The sequence below is a fragment of the Cheilinus undulatus genome, linkage group 6 (genome assembly GCF_018320785.1).
Source record: "Cheilinus undulatus linkage group 6, ASM1832078v1, whole genome shotgun sequence".
Taxonomy (NCBI): domain Eukaryota; kingdom Metazoa; phylum Chordata; class Actinopteri; order Labriformes; family Labridae; genus Cheilinus; species Cheilinus undulatus.
The window spans coordinates 6,418,636-6,435,245 of record NC_054870.1 but is presented as its reverse complement, the minus strand read 5'-3'; the positions used below and the strand labels follow the sequence as shown (position 1 = coordinate 6,435,245).

The following is a 16,610-nucleotide window of genomic DNA, read 5'->3' as shown; positions in this document are numbered from 1 at the left end:
TACAAGTGCTCCTTGACCAACTGATTATTCTCTGATTATAGGGTATCATCACTTGCCTTGGGGCCGAAGAAGGCATCGTAAACTCTGAGGAGCATGGAGAACTTCCTTTTGACATCCATGAGAACTTCAGCGACACAGAGTTCAGCACCTCGGACATACACAAGGAGGTGGAGTTCACGATAGCCTTGGTGAGTCCAACAACACTTCATAGCAGCAGAAGACCAGTAGTCAGAGTGGGCTGGGGCCCGGCCAGGGTCTAAGTTCACTTCAACTAAAGCAAAAGTCTGAAAGACAAACTCAACCCTCAGACTTAATAAACCTTCAGCCTAACTCAACCAGTTAGGGTCCAAATCTTTACATTCTAGCATAAAGTATTTACATTTTACATTTTGTGTCAAAAATGTCTGCTGTAACTGGATTATTAAAAAAAAATCTCCTGGCTGATCTGGTGCTCTGTGATATTTGTGACGCCTTCTGTTGTCACTACAGAGCTCAAGAGTTACTGTACACATTTCCCTTGACTGCTGACTTCACTCTTAGCAGCCCACTGCTGAAACAGGCACTCCACCAGTAAGAAACATTGCTTTAACACTAGAGGATTGTGGGTAATGTAGTGCTGTTGCATGAGATTACAAATTTACTGTCTCTTTCAAAAAACAAGGTTCTTTATAGACTTGCTTGTGTCTTCTTCATGATCAAACGACAGTTGTGCTCTTAACATAGAAGTTTCACAGACAAGGCCGGGTTCAGCCAATCAGGAATGTTGCTGTGACACTCAAGAATTATGGGTAATGGGGTGCCGATGGCCTGGTGCTTTAAGGCTCACCCCATGTACGTGGGCAGCCCGGGTTCAAGTCCAGCCTGTGACCCTTTCCTGCATGTCTCTCCCCAACTCTCATTCCCGTTTCCGATTCTATCCAATGTCCTCCTCTATCAATAAAGGCACAAAATGTAAAAAAAAGTAAATCTTTAAAAAAAAATAAATAAAAAATTGTGGGTAATGTTGTACTGTTGACTGAGATTGCAAATAAACAATGCTTTTTTAAAACGAGGTCAGTAACAGACAAACATCATCTTCAAAGAGTGAGTATTGGGGTAGATAGATAGCTCAGTTCATGCATTAAAAGTGTCATACTAAGGATTTGGGGAAGAATCTGGGGGGGGATTTGAATGGCAAATTTCACTTCAGTAGTACAGTTGACTGAGATTGCAAATAAACCGTGTTTTTCTTAAAACCAGGTAAGATTGTGTTTGGTAGTTCATGGTAAATCTACTTTAAAAGGTTCTGACATTATGGCTAATAATCAAATCTAAAAAGCAGCATAGACTGACTGATGTGGCTGATAAAGGACAGTAGGAAGGAAGGCAGAAGCTCAGCTGGAACTCTGGGCTTTAGTTACTCTTTAGGGTAGGTAAGTGTTGTAAAAGTGATTCTCAGTGTCTCCTGTAAGGGTTGGCAGGTAATAATATTTTAGGGCCAAGTTTCATGTCATGACACTGATGTTTTTTTTCTGCAGGTGAAATCTCAAAAGAGAGCCATCAGGCTGCTGAGGACAAACAGAGTTGAGGACAAAATCCTGGCAGAGCAGAAGAAACGGGAGGAGGAAGAGAAGATGAAAAGGAAACAGGAGGAGGAGGAGAGGAGGAGGCGAAAAGAAGAGGTGTTAAAGAGAAAGCAGGAGGAAGACATGGAGCGAGAGAGAGAGGCAGAAAGGAAGAAGAAGGAGGAGATCGCAGCAGCACTGGCTGCAGCTAAATGCAAGGTTAGAAACAATGAGACCATCACTGCTCATGTTAATTTACATTAAGGTTTTATTTCAGACAGTTTAAAATTAGATTTTAATGCTTTAACTATGTTTGAGTTTGGAGCTGCAGTTTACTGTACATGTTAGAGGGAATCTTAAACTTTGGTTTAATCCAGACTTTTTTTTAATTTGTCAAAGTCAACTTAGGGCAACATATTAGATCTCAATCAACTGATTTTGTGACACTAAAAAACCTCAGTGGGGTTATACATTTACCCAGGATTTTCCTGCATTGTGAGAGCAAAACATGTGGTAAGTAAATACTTTTATGCACAGTTCCCACCTTTGTGCTCTAAAACTCAGGCCCACACTGGAGAAATGAGCTGAATGTAGTCGCATTTCCATCAAGGGATCCTGGTTAATTGAATACGGTGTGCTATGGTTCAGTACGCTTAACCAGTTTGCGTTTCCACAGACACCCGTACCCTTGGTGGGCGGTTTTTAAAGGCTATGCATGTGACGTCATATGCAGTGCAAGTCTGCTGGTCCAGCCGAAGAGTTGTTGAAAGGATGAGTGTTTTTTTAAGAAATTACATCCAGACTACGTTAACCGCACATAAAACTTCATCAGCTAATGGAATATGTGTACAGAAACATTTTGAATTGTAATGGTACGTTAATATGTGAGTATATCTAGTTTATAACAGTTTATACGACCAATTCTAAAAGTTTAGAGCTGTAACATGAGATTTTGTCACAATGAAAATAAACTAAAGGTTTAGCTAGTCTTAAAATCAAACAAGATTAAGTTAGAAATCCTGGGATCTTGTTTTAAAATAGGCTACAGACTGAAGTTTTGCACACACGTTCCAGGCTCTGCTTTGTGTACTTAAAATCAGGTCCAGATAAACGTCAGGAAACTTGATTTGTGGCCAGACATCAATATCCATGGACTAGGAAACAGAGTGGATCTCTGTCGAGTCGATCAATTGACGGATATGTAAGATTGGGACCCCTACGGTAGGGTGCCAAAAAGTGGGACGTTGCGGGTCAGTTTATGGGACCCTTTCCAACTTTTGATAATGGAAACGCAAAAAATATATCCCATGCCATATTGAACTGATCCGGACTGCTCGGTGGAAATGACCTACATGTGTTTTCAAATCCTTTTTAGCAGGAGGAAGCGTACGGTTGCGGCACAGAATGTAGGGGGCTAAAACACTTGTGTATATACAGTGGAAAACAGCTTTTTCTTTGTTTTGTTTTGTTTTTTTTATGGTCTCTTTATTAAGGTTCTTTAGTTCGTACAACAATGGTACATTGTTTACAAAACATAAACAGAACTTTTTTTTTACAATTCGAAAATTGGAAAACAGTGTTCTTAAGACTGTTCAAATATGAATATGCCCAAATTGCCCATCAGTTTTCTAAGGTGGACGTCAGTTTACTTGACTGGAAGACAAAATGAGCCTAGGGCAGTAGCAGTCGCCGTTGACAACGATGTGGAGCTGCAGCACCAGGCATTTTATCCTCCCTTCTCATTTAAACAGCAAACTGTTAGCTCAGATAAATCCCTGGTTAGACCTCTGATCAGCTATCTATATTAGTTATTTGTTAGATTAAGGACTCAGTTAAGTATGTATTAATACAACATTTTTTACCTCTAATTGTACAACAGAATTAAAAACAGGCAGGCTCACAGGCAGTTGCCACATTTTTCTTGCTTATTAAAATAGTAAAATAAGTAAATAAGTAAAAATAAGTAAAAGTTACCCTCACTATGAGCCGTCTCTGTCTTTCTGTCTTCTCTTAGTGGACGCCCCTCGGCTTCAAAATAAGAAACCCTGACACGCAGGATGAACTCAGCAAGGAGCGATTTGAAGGCACCGTTCTCAAAGCCGTTTCCAGAAATCTTTTAAAGGACATCAAGAAGGAGCCAGAAGAGGAGAAAGAAGGCAACTGTAAAGAGAATGGGAAATCTCCTCAACAGGTACTGCTAAAGCACCTAAAAAATTCTCAGATATCCAGAAAATCTGCTTGACTTTGTGATATCAAAGAGTTAAAATAACCATAATGTGGATTTATAATAAGAATTTACTTTACACAGGTCAAAATTAAGGAGGAGAAACCAGACGAGTACGAGATAGGGGGGAAACCAGAAGGAAAGGAGATAAAGAAGGAGAAGGAGGACGAGGAGGTGGCCAACAATAAGTCAGACGATGCTGGAGGTGGCGAGAAAGCGGATCCTAATACAGGACGACTGGTGATGACGATCAACGGGGAACAGAAACAGCTTCCATTTGGTCCAAACGACCTGCTGAGCACCGCCACTATGCTGGATGGAGACAAGGTAAGAGGACAACGAGGTGGTGAAGAAACAAAAAGACAAGACTACACAGTCTAAGGAAGAGTTAGAAACGTCATAAAGGAGGTGCTGCTAATTTCTGTGCATTGAGTAGCCCAGTGCGTTGATCTGACCTGGGTTAGTTTCTTTCTTTTGTATGTGAAGTTCTGTTTCTGAAGCTGATCTCCATCTGACCCATGAAGGTACGTTTCAACATCGCCACCCATCCGGAGACCAAACAGGAACGAGCAACCTTTGTAGAAATTCTCCCTGAGTCTTTTGAAGAGTCCATCGAACAGCGGCGACACGTAAGACTTTTAAAAGGCTCCTATAAAGCTCAGTATTCTGAAATCTTGAACATTAAACAGTTTTGTTTATAGCTGTAGCTGTAGCTGTAGAGATAAAATTTACATGGACTGTATGTGAACCAGCCAAACTGCATGATGGGATTTTGTAATTTTGTGTGTGTTGTGTTCTAAACAGGGGATTGTGATTGAGTTCTCAGAGGATTCAGGGCTCATCAAGTGCACTCAGAACCCTCAGCTCTACTTTCACATGTCGGAGGTGATCGAGAAGAAGAAACTAGAGCTGAATGAGAAGGTCGAGTTTAGCGTCGTCCCAGTGAGTTCATCTTTTCCATCCTCTTTTCTTTTTTAAAACACCTGTGCAATTGTCCTGCCCGTCTCCTTTTTCAGTGTTCCGATCAACTTGAGGAACAGCTGGGATCATGTCTGTTGCCAAGTTTGTTAGTTGAAAGACCATGCATTATCAGATCGGTGTTGCATCAAAATCCAGAGCCCAACAATTACTGCCCACTTTTTCTGCGATTGTTAACTCCACTAGTAGCAGCTCACAGTTGAGATTCACTCTTCACCAATCAGAGGTTGCCATGATAGTCGGTGATGCTTAAAAGGAGGTCATAATAGATTTGTTTGTGTCTTCTACATGATTGTATATCTTCATTCACCATTTAAACTGCTTTTAATTTGAAAAAACAACCATTAAATTTGCTTATAGTGGCAGTACCAGATTGAACGCAGAAGTTTTGTACATAATGGAATCTCAAGGATGCAGCTATGACATGTAGATTATTAACCACAGTTGTCTATAAACCTTGTTTTTCCTAGAATTAAGTGGATGATATACAAATTAATGCCCTTTATGTCAGTTGTTCACATCTGTCTTTTCTTGGAACCTGCCCATATGTACCTTAGAAAAGCTGAGACCATACAAGAAAAGCAAAATCCACACACTGCTGTCAAAATTCAACACCTGTTTTGATTATTTAATTGATAAAAACCCCAAAAGACCTTTGCATGTCTTTTTTTACCAAAAGACCTTTGTGCAAACTACTTATAGCTGTTTTATGATGGTTTTAGTCCAGGGCTGTATGTTAACTTTCTTTGCCTATAGCGTTGGTGCTACAGAGGTTGACAATCTTGTAGCACCGAACAAAAACCTATAGCACAATATATAAAATGTTTGTTACATCTCTGAAACCAACATGTAACCAAAATATATGCTTAGTAAGTGAACGTACTTGAAAAACAAAAAACGCCCTAAATTACAGCTCTCAATGTATACCAAAGCAAACAGTCAATCACAGAGAAGAGAGACGCTGATGGTTCTCCACATTCAGACACAAAACAAGAGCAAACTGCTGGAAGCTGCCTAACTTTACAGAAGTGTTGGTGCTTGAAGATGATAAGAGCAGTATGATTTGGAAATCAGACTTTGAGATCAGACAGAGGAGCAGATGAGCTCAGTTTGTGCTGCTATTTGCTGCTGGAATCCCTTTGTTTGTATTCATCAATTTTTTTCTACTTTAGGCAGGACTAACAGACAGCTGAAGTCTTTTTCTGTGTTCATCCGTTTTACTTAAACTTTAATGTGTTGTAGAGACTGAAGTATGTTTCTTTGTTCATCCTTAAACTGTGTTTCAAGGACTAAAGTGTTAGGTCTAAACTAAATTTATATTAATATATATAAATGTTTATATATTGGTATTGATATCAGCTAATTTAATTTGTAAATATCCCCATATCGTATAAACCCCAATATTATGCATTCCCAGTCAAACTAACAAATAGAGTGAAGTTTTATGTTCTTATGTGGGCCTTTTTTAATGGCCAATTCAAAAGGACCAGGGGCCACAGTTGGCCCACAGGCCATAGTTTGGACACCCCTCATATATTTACTGATACTCAGAGTAATAGGAAAATATTCCTAACATTAGTAGAAATTAATTAAACACTGTTAGAGTTCAGTCCATATTGTAGTATCACACTGGGTTCTGATGTTTATATAGCTAATCTAAATGAACAGACGCTCTTTTCTCTCTAACAGTGTAATTGTAACATCAGTACTATTGGAGTTTAAGGATAATTTAAAAAAAAAAACAAAAAAAAAACAATCTCCAAATTGCATCTTTACCCTAACAATAGCTACACACAAAGTTTATGCAGTGTTGGATGTATTGATCTTCTCCTCCGTGCTCCTGTCTTAGTCTTTCTCTCTCTGTCTCATCTCTCCATCAGACACTGCTGTCTGTCTGTCCGTGTTATATCAGACCTGTACGCTACATTCAGATGCGTATTGTCTTGTTAACCAAACAGCAGCAGCTACGATACTAGTGGAGAAAAAATGCATTGTTTTATACATTAATCTTTAATCAGAAGTTAGCACAGACTGAGAGCTCTGTCCTCTCACTGACAGCCAACTCACTGTGACCGTCAGTGCGTAATTGGAAAGGACGAGGCTAACGGAGAGGTAAGCTAGTAGATACACGTTTTTAACATCGTCTAGCCTACGTGCCTAAAAATAAAAATTGGGTTTATAGCAATGCTCCTCTTCAACATAATGACACCTGTATAATGCCCTGGGCCTGCCCCATCTGTTAGGGCTGCAGCTGTTACCTCTCTCACCATTGCGGAGCGTGGCTGCTCGCACTCCAGACGCACAGGATTGCGCATGATGAGAGGAAAAAACATTCCGCTTGAGTCTAAAATGTACCAGAAATAAGAAATAAATGGACTGGGCATGAAATTCAAATCTCAAATCAAAGTGGAGTTAAGTTTTTGGGGCAACAAGTCAAACCTAAAGTCTCATCTGCGAGTCTGGCATGCTTACACCTCTCTCACTTTGTCATAGCACCTGTGCGATGAAGAGTGAAAACCTCTTAGCACAAACCAATTTTCTCTTAGCATTTGCAACATATATGTCGCACTGTACAGCCCTGTTTTAGTCAATATATGCTCATGTAATAATAGAGCAGACAAAGTCTAGCCCCCCCAACCCCCGGGGGGGGGGCACCAAAGATCTGGGGGGGGGGGCGCAAGGCTTCGTCTGCTCTGAGACTGCCAAAATTAGATTTGCAAATATTGACTAAAACCATGATAAAACATTTATGAAGTTTTATATACGAAGGTCTTTTGATGAGAAAAAGCATGCATCAGCCTTTTTAAGGGTTTCATCAGTGAAACAAAATCTTAGTTGATTTTTGACGACAGTGTGTCACTTTTTGTTCTCCTTTGGTTCTGGGGGGGGGGGTCGGCTTTTCTTAGGTACATGTAGCGGGGGCTCCAAGGAAGAATGGTTGGGGAACACTGCTCTACATGACCTGCAATTTCGACATTTGTTTTCCACTTTAAACCTCTTTAAATTCACCTCAAGCAACAAGACTCAACTGAACACAAAAGCTTTGCACATAAAGTCAGGTTTAGCCCATCAGGTGCATCACTGTGACTCTATAGGGTTGTGAGTAATGTAGTACGGTTGAACGAGATCGTGACTAAACGAAAATCCAGAGTAGATGAACGTCAGCTTTAGTGACTCTTTGATATACCATACCTGGGTTAACTGATTATGTTATTCTATGCATAAGTAGTATAAATTATTTTGAAGTCAGATGTTAAAGAGGTCTTAAAATTATTTAACTTGATTTGAAAAAGTGTATACCATTCCTGAATGTAACCTGTCTGAACCACAGTAGATATTTGAATGAACAAACATGCCAACCACCCACCGTTAACTTGCAAAGCATCTTGGAGGCAACCATTAGGCACCACTGCCCTTACTACTACACTTCTTTAGCTGTTAACCTCCGTGATTTGAGGTATTTCAAACATTTTCCCAGAAGAACCCTGACTGTATGCCTCCATTAATTTAGTCATAATCAAACACGAAGATTTGGCTTTACCTATCTTTGATGATCACAACATTCAAAGCTCTACATTAAAGTAGCCCAGCGTGTCAGAGACTCCTCTCGTTAATCTGAGCCTTTTGTTTCTCAAAGCACGAAACAGCAGAGGGTGGGAACCAGGCAATCCGGATAAAACGTTTCACTGAAAGCGTTTTCCTTCCAACTCGTAAACTGGGCGGTGTCGGGGCGAACAAAGGAAAGGTAAGGAGGACTTTATTTATATTGTTAATGTAAATAAGTGGTGGGGTTTCTTTTCTGGAAAGTGTTTTTTTTTTGTTTGTTTGTTTGTTTAGTTCTGTTCAGAATAATCTGCTAATATTATTTACCCATTTCCGAGCCACTGAGTTAGAAAACGAGCCTTGGAAACAGTTTTCATTTTTGTGACAAGGTTTGGTAGCACCTAAACCTTTTAGGCAGTGCTACTGGTTGTTGTAGTCTTCAAGTTTGTTGATAGCCTTAAAACAATTACCGAGTTTTACTCTTGATTAAAAGGGTGAGGTCCTGCTGCCATTTACATGGACCCTTTGTTTGGTTTCTGTCAAGTAAAACATAAAGTGGAGATTATTACAATTATACCTCTAGAACAAATGTCCTCTAAATCTTTCATCCTACTACTTTCTTTGACCCATCACTCTGATTTTCTTTATAGTTAACTAAAAGATGATATATGTAGTGTATACAAATGGAGTCATTGTTGCAAAACTCGAGAGTTTATTTTAACGTCTTGAAATATATACATGAGACAAAAAGCTTTTTTCAAATGTGTGCAAGTTTTCCTAAAGCACACACAGTTTTCATCGACTGTTCAGAAGGATGTGCAGTGCAGAACCATGCACACTGAATGCAAATCAATGCACAAAGATTACAAATCTGCAGGCAGAGATTAAAAACCAGTTAAGAGAAGCAAAGCTGAAGTTTGATGTCCATTGTTTAGGACCTAAAAGGGAAGCTAGTGAGGCAGAAAGATGAAGGAATTTCAGAGCTAATACCAAAACCTAACATCCTCTTGTATAATAACTGTAACGATGTCTTAATCATGTATCGAGCAGTACATTTTATTAATGGTGCAAACCAGATAAATGAAAGGCTGCTTCATGTCTTTACATATTTAGGACCTTAGTTAATTTACCACTTTCTGCTCCCAGTGTTGTGTAAATGTGACAGTAACACGATGTACAAATAATTTTATGTGTATGTGTTCATCTGCAGATGACTATCAAGCTGTCAAAAACTTCAGAGGAACCTGAGTGAGTATGAACTTCTTTTCTTATGTTGTGAGGAAACACATTCAGCAGTGCCTTTTGATTTACTTTCTTTTGACTTTTTAGGAAAGAAAAACCTGAAACAGACAAGCTGAAGGCAGTGGTGAAAAACCTTCGAACTCAAGACAGCAAGAATAGAGCAGATTATAGTGCCTCACGACACAGATATGGCCGAAGCAGGAGCAGGAGTAGGAGCAGAAGTCCTAGTAGGAGTAAGGCCACGACTAGAAGTAAAAGCAGAAGCAGGACTCCTCCCAGAGACCAGTATGGACGTGTCAGAAGGAGACGCAGCACCAGCCGAGACCGTAAAAGCAGCAGGTATAAGCGAAGCAGAAGTCGAAGCAGAAGCCGAAGTCGAGAGAGGTCAAAGAGGCCCACTAAAAGCCACTCCAGGAGCCGCAGTAGGAGTCGTAGCCGCAGCAAAAGCTTTAGCAGGAGCCGTAGCAGAAGCAGGGAGAGAAGCAGGGACAGGACCAGCAAGAAGAGGAGCAAAGTCAGCAAAGAGCGTGAGGAAAGTCACAAGAGGAGGAGGGAGTTGAGCCCCCCTCCTAGACGTGGTGGCATCGTGGATGATGAGCTAGCAAGAAAGAAGAGGGAACTTGAGGAACTGAATGAAATGATAGCCTACAAAAAGTCCCTAGTTGACGTAGACCCAAGGGGACTAGATCCGGGTCAAAGGACCTGCATAGACTATGACCATGGCAGGATCTCTGTCCCTCTGACAGAGTACAAACCAGTCCGATCCATCTTGAAGAAACGACCGGAGGGACCAGAGTACCTTCATCCTTATGACGATCCCTACTATGACAGGCCATACAGCCCTTACCAAGATCGGCGTTATGGAGACCGTTATGGTGATCCATATGCTAGCCGTCCCTACCCTGAACGACCTTATGGCGACCGCCCGTATGGAGACCGGCCCTATGAAACTCGTCTCTATGGTGACGCTCCATACAGAGGCCCTCCACCTGCCAGCTCCAGATATACTGACCGCTATGATGTGTATGATGAACCCTACGATGATCACTACTTTGACCCGGCATATGCAGACCGACGAACAGATGATCCTTATCGTCCTGCAAAACAGAGCCTTTCACCTGAACCCCATGGTTCCTCAACATCTCAGCGTGAAAGAAGCCCTGCTGCCAGCAGCCAACCTCCCCTGTCACAGGCTGCTGCCCCTTTATCTTCCCAACCCCCTTTTAGACCTCCTTCTCCCTCAGAGCCTCCTCCCAGAAGCCCATCTCCCAAACCAAAAATCACAGCAGTTCCGGCTGAGAAACCACCCCTCGATCGCTTCCTTGACATGCTCAACAAAAAAGTGGATGTAGAAAAAGCAGAACCAGTTTTTGCAAATGATGATCTTTTGCCTCATGAGCGGGCACTCCAAGATGGGAAGGGTTTTTCTCGTATTGTTGGACTGGCTCAAGAGCAACCCACCAGAAGTATGCCTCTGGAAGAAGAAGAAAAAAGCCAACAAAAGCCTTTTAGATCCTCAGCAGAAAGAACAATTGAGGAACAACAGAGCAAGCCAGAACCCTATGACAAGATCCAGAGTCTACTCCGTACTATTGGCCTAAAGCTGAGTACAGGAGATGTGTCCAAGCTGGCAACTAGAGCCCAGGAGAAAATCAGTGGCCTGAAATCGTCATCCACAGAACGAGAGATTATGTCTTCCACAGGAGAAGAACTGCGCAAAGGTAGAACTGGCTCTGTTGAATCAGATCAACCAGATTTCCCCTCCACTGCAAGGTCCTCCAGTTTAGAGCCCCTTAGCAGACAAAAAGCCTTTTCAGAGTATGAGGGATTTCTGGACCAGCAGGAGTTGGGTGTATTGAAGAAAGCACAACAGATGCAGAGCCTCACCAAGACAATAGGAAGTACCCCCTCTGTTAGTCCTCCAGTGAAACCTCCTCCAGGGCCACCCCCACCTGTCAGCTGGCCCCTAGGTGTAGCTCCCCAAAATCCTCCAACACTGAGCTCCACAGCCCCCAGCACAAGCTCTCTAGCTCCCCCTACTGCAGATAAACCACTCCAGAGAACTACTGCAGGCCCTCCACCTGGACCCCCTCCTGGGCCACCGCCACGGCGTCCTGGACAGACTCCTCCTGGACCACCACCAGGACCTCCTCCACGCCGTTCTGGACAAACTCCTCCAGGTCCTCCTCCTGGACCTCCACCCCATCGCCCTCCTGGACAACCTCCTTTCATCACATCACCAAGTCATACCACCGGTCTGTTCACTGGCCAGTCTCCTGCTGTTCCACCCCAAACTTCCTCCAGTCTTTCTCAGCCTTTAACCACCACCCAACTCACATCCCCATCATCAATAACTGTAGCATCCACTGCTGCAAATGCTGAACAGTCAACAATATCTACAACTGTGGCCAGATGCTTGAAGGTCATTGAGACAGTGAAATCCCTGGCTTTGCAGCCGCCAGCCAAACCAGTAAAAACAGTCCAGTTCAGTTTACCTGCAGAGTCCCCATCAACCTTCATCCCTCAGACATCTGCAGAGACTGATGACGATGTAAAGACCAAGCAGAAGGAAAAGGTATGACTTTCAGCTACTATTCTTGCATTTATTTCTTTAAAATTTCTAAACAGGTACTATAAGTTGTAGTGATAGCAAAAACACGTCAAACACATTCTGTATTTTGTATGTTGATTTCATTTACTAAGGGAAAAAGCCATCCAAACCTACCTGGCTCTATGTAACAAAGTCATTGCCCCCTGAACCTAATAACTGGTTGTTCCATTCTTGGCATCAACAACTGCAAGCAAATGTTTGTGATAACTGTCATTGAGTCTTTCACATCACTGTGCAGGAATTTTTTTCCCACTCTTCCTTGCAGAATTGTTTTAATTCAGCCACATTGAGGGTTTTCCAGCATGAACAGTCTGTTTAAGGTCATGCCATAGCATCTATATCAGATTTAAGTCCAGACTTTGACTAGACAACTCCAAAACCTTCATTTAGTTTTTTTTAGTCCATTCAGAGGTGGACTCGCTGGTTTATTTGGGATCGATGTCCTGCTGCACAACCCAGTTGTGCTTGAACTTGAGGTCATGAATTGATGACCGGACATTCTCCTTTAGGATATTCTGGTAGAGAGATGAACTCGTGGTTTCATCAATTACAGCAAGTGGTCCAGGCCATGGTCCAGACCATCACACTATCCTCCACCACGTTTGACTCTTGGTATGATGTTCTTTTGATGAAATGCTGTTATTTTTACTTCAGCTAGAATAGGACACACACTTTTCAAAAGGTTCAGCTTATGTCTGGTCGTCCACTGAATATTTTCCCAAAAGTCTTGGAAATCATCGGGATGTTTGTAGTCAAATGTGAGTGGAGCCTTTGTGTTCTTTTTGGTCAGCAGTGGGTTTGGCCTTGGAACTCTTCCATGATGCTATTTTTGCCCAGTCACTTTCTTATAGCTGAATCATGAACACTGACCTTAACTGGGCTGATTGAAGCCTGCGGGTCTTTAGATGTTGTTCTGTTTTTTTTTGTTTTTTTTTTTTTGTTTGTTTTTTGGGACGTCTTGGGTGAGTCATCCATGGCTCCTCAAGTCATTTTGGTAGGCTGGCCACTCTAGTGAAAGCTCAACACTCTTGTTTTATGTCGATGTTGGCAACTTTAGGAAAAACAGGTGGAACTGGTGAGAAGCAAGGGTCGCTTGGCAAAAATGGAAGGGGAAATGCCCCTGCGTCCACAGCTTCACCAAATTCCATCCTCTGCCTTTGAAGATGTTATCAAAGTTTAGAAAACATTCCATCCTTGCCTTTAAGGATGGTATCATCAATTCTTGGAAACCTACAATCTTTACCTTTGAAGATGATGTCATCAAAGCTTTGAAAAACCTTTCATCCTTGTCTTTTAAAAGATGCCATCAGAGTTTATAAGACATTCAATTCTTGCCTTTCAAGACAGTATTGTCAAATCCAGAAACATTCAATTTTTGGCTATGAAGATGATGTCATCAAAGCTTGTGAAATATTCCATCCTTGCCTTTAAAGATGGTCATCAAAACAAGTTAACATTCTGATCATGCTTTTAAAGATAGTGTCATTAAAGCTCATAAAACATTCCAACTATACCTTTGAGGATCTCAAGATGTTTTCCTGGGTTTTTTGGGACCTCCTGGATGAGTTGTCCAGGCACTTTAAGAGTCATTTTGGTAGGCTGGCCACTCCTGGGAAGGTTCACCACTGTTCCAAGTTTTCTCCATTTGTGGATAATGGCTTTTAGTGTGGTTGGCTGGAGTCCCAAAGCTTAAGAGATGTCTTTGTCAGTGACTTTGCTTCTCATCTGTTCTTGAATTTCTGTAGATGAAGCCATGATGTTTTGCTTTTTGAGATTTTCTAGCCTACTTCACTCTGTCAGACAGGTTCTATTTAAGGGGTTTCTGAATTTGACAAGTCTGAAAGTAATCAGCCTGGGTGTGGATAGTGAACTATACTCAACTTTCCAAAACATGTGGTTAATCACAGTTAATTCATGGTTCAACAAGGGCAGGCAATGACTTTTCACATAGAGTCAGGTAGGTTTGGGTAGCTTTTTTCCCTTAATGGATGAAATCATGATTTTAAAACTGACTTTCGCATAATCAGACAGAGTACAAAATTTGAGCCTCAGGTGACCTTTTGATGTGTCAGTTGCATAGCGAGTAGCCTTAACATAGTGAATTTCTTTGTATTGCAGCTTGATTTGTATAACCAGAGGCTTCTCGAAAAGAGGGAACAGCAGTTCCAGGAAATGCTAGCCCGACGGAAACAAGGAGAGAAGAACAAGGATGGCACCCCACTCGGCCCAGGTATAAGACTTGAATAACCTATACATTTGACATAACTAGCATCCTTTGAATTACAGAGATTAGCGAAGTCAGCAGTCAGTAAGGCGATGTTCTTGGCGTGCTATTTCTTCAATGAATATTTCAGTTAACGTTTTAAAGCTGCATGCCATATAAAGATCCGAAGACATTACCTAAACTGAAGAGATCGTTCTTCAGCGTTGTTAGCCAGGCTTTGGCGACAGATACTTAACGCAGCTCTGGAGATGAGTTAGAAATGCTGAGAAGATACTGTTATCGCTTTGTTTTGGCATGCATTTAATTAGCAGAAACCTTGATACACCCTTGTGTAAAGTCTAGAAGAAAGCTAAATTTATGCTCATCTATCCAGCTGGTTTCAGTTTCGCGGTAAATTCTTGCAAGGTAGACTGTGACTTAAAGGTCAACGTGCAGCGTAGATTTTGTCGTTCTTCTGTAAAACTGGAAATTCTTTGCAAGTTTACATGTTTCCAGCTACTCTTGTGCTCTTTCAGCAATGATATGTAGTTGCGTTGTTTGGAACTTGCGGTGGATCCCCTGTGTAGTAACAGAACCTCCTCTCGTACGTCCGCTACAAGTTGACACAGAGCCATAACCCATCTTTAAGGTTACCTTGAGAGCCTTGCTTTTTTGCAAAGATCTGTCGTTTTTCAACCACACAAGTTAGCAGAGCCAAGGTGTTCATCTCAGCAATCAAGAAAAGAAGCCATCTGCAATTTCAACTCTGCAGAATAACATCTATTTCCTCTTCATATGGTAATAACATTTGGTATCTAACTCTAACAGAACATCCAGAAAGGACTAAATATTAAGGTGGACATGCCCATGAAGCCAGACATCATCTGGAATTTATTTGTACTGTATCTCCGCTTTAGTTTCAGTATTGAAACCAATATGGGGCATTTTATGGTACGCCATTAGACAGTCTTAGCTTGCTTTACTGATTATACTCATCTTAAATAGCTAGATATAATGTAATAGTAATAACGCTGATGTAAGGTTTTGTTTGGTTTGCGCATAACATTTTCACTCCATTCTGTTGGTACTGCATTCTCGAGATGCCATCTGTTTTAAAGTTTTATTTGGCGATACTAACCACATCTGGTTTATGTGCTTCTAAGTGCTGCTTAGATAGGTTGCACTTAAAAGTAGTACTTACATTGTACTACTATTAAATGTTCTTATGTTTACATGCAATGAAGATAAATGTTGCTAGCATAGAGACACTGAATGTTTTCAAACAATGGTTGCGATGCTGAATAGACCATGTGTCGTGCAGCTGTATGCTTACTACATGAGGAACCCATCTGGTCCAGGACCGGTAGGACTTAAAGGGTAAGGGCTAAAGGCTTTTATAAACATGGTTTTGATAGTCAGGGACATGGCAGTGTAGAATTGTCTAGATGGAAACATCTAGGGTCTGAGGTTCATTCCAAATATACGTTAAACACATAAAGATTCTGCCTTTTATAAATTCTGTTTTTGCTTTATTCATATTTATCATAACTTAAGTTGTCTAGTATTTCATACCTTTATCAAATTAAGGATTTGTTCTGATAAACACAAAGCTAGTCTTTTAAAGTAAATAGAATGACATGCAAGCCATTACCTTTAAAGCAAATTAAGTGTTTATCCAAGACTTTACTTTTGTGGTCCACTTGTGAAAATAAACTGTGGTTTATTGTTTATCCAAGGTTTTATAATCTACACAATTGTTTGACACATCATATAGAAAGGATGGTATGTTCACTATTTGGACAAAAGCATTTGGCCACCTGACCATTACACCAACAGGGACTGTAATGCCATTGTATTCAAATACATGCACTTTGATATGGAGTTGTCCTCCCCTTTTGCAGCTATAACTGTAACGTCTAGGGGTGTAACTGTACAGAAAAATTTCGGTTTTGGTATGTACCTCGGTTTTGAAGTCACGGTTCGGTACATTTTCGGTACGATGGTTGAAGCAGATAAATAAAATTTCATTTTAATTTTTTAAATTAAATTGTATTAAAATAAATAGGCTAAATAAATTACATTTAAATTATAAATAACGTTGCAACCTCCCTCCAAAAGTTCTTCAGTGATTAAAAGTATTAATAAATAAATAAATTTTTGAATAACTAGGTTATTTTCATTGATATATTGACATATTTATACCCATTCTTTAAACACTAAAATTTCCCAGCTAACTTGGACGCATCATCACACAACCGCAAGTTA

General features: G+C 40.9%; 1 protein-coding gene across 3 annotated transcripts in view; it reads left to right on the top strand.

The window, feature by feature from the left end:
* si:dkeyp-121d4.3 overlaps window positions 1–16,610 on the top strand; it is a 42,901-nt gene that overhangs the window by 11,032 nt on the left and 15,259 nt on the right. For all 3 annotated transcript variants that reach the window (XM_041789030.1, XM_041789029.1, XM_041789028.1), the window contains exons 11-20: window positions 42–188; window positions 1,518–1,763; window positions 3,559–3,735; window positions 3,853–4,095; window positions 4,293–4,397; window positions 4,573–4,710; window positions 8,384–8,491; window positions 9,500–9,537; window positions 9,619–12,106; window positions 14,261–14,372. In XM_041789030.1, coding sequence (XP_041644964.1) covers window positions 42–188; window positions 1,518–1,763; window positions 3,559–3,735; window positions 3,853–4,095; window positions 4,293–4,397; window positions 4,573–4,710; window positions 8,384–8,491; window positions 9,500–9,537; window positions 9,619–12,106; window positions 14,261–14,372 — 3,802 coding nt within the window. The remainder of the gene's footprint in view (window positions 1–41; window positions 189–1,517; window positions 1,764–3,558; window positions 3,736–3,852; window positions 4,096–4,292; window positions 4,398–4,572; window positions 4,711–8,383; window positions 8,492–9,499; window positions 9,538–9,618; window positions 12,107–14,260; window positions 14,373–16,610) is intronic.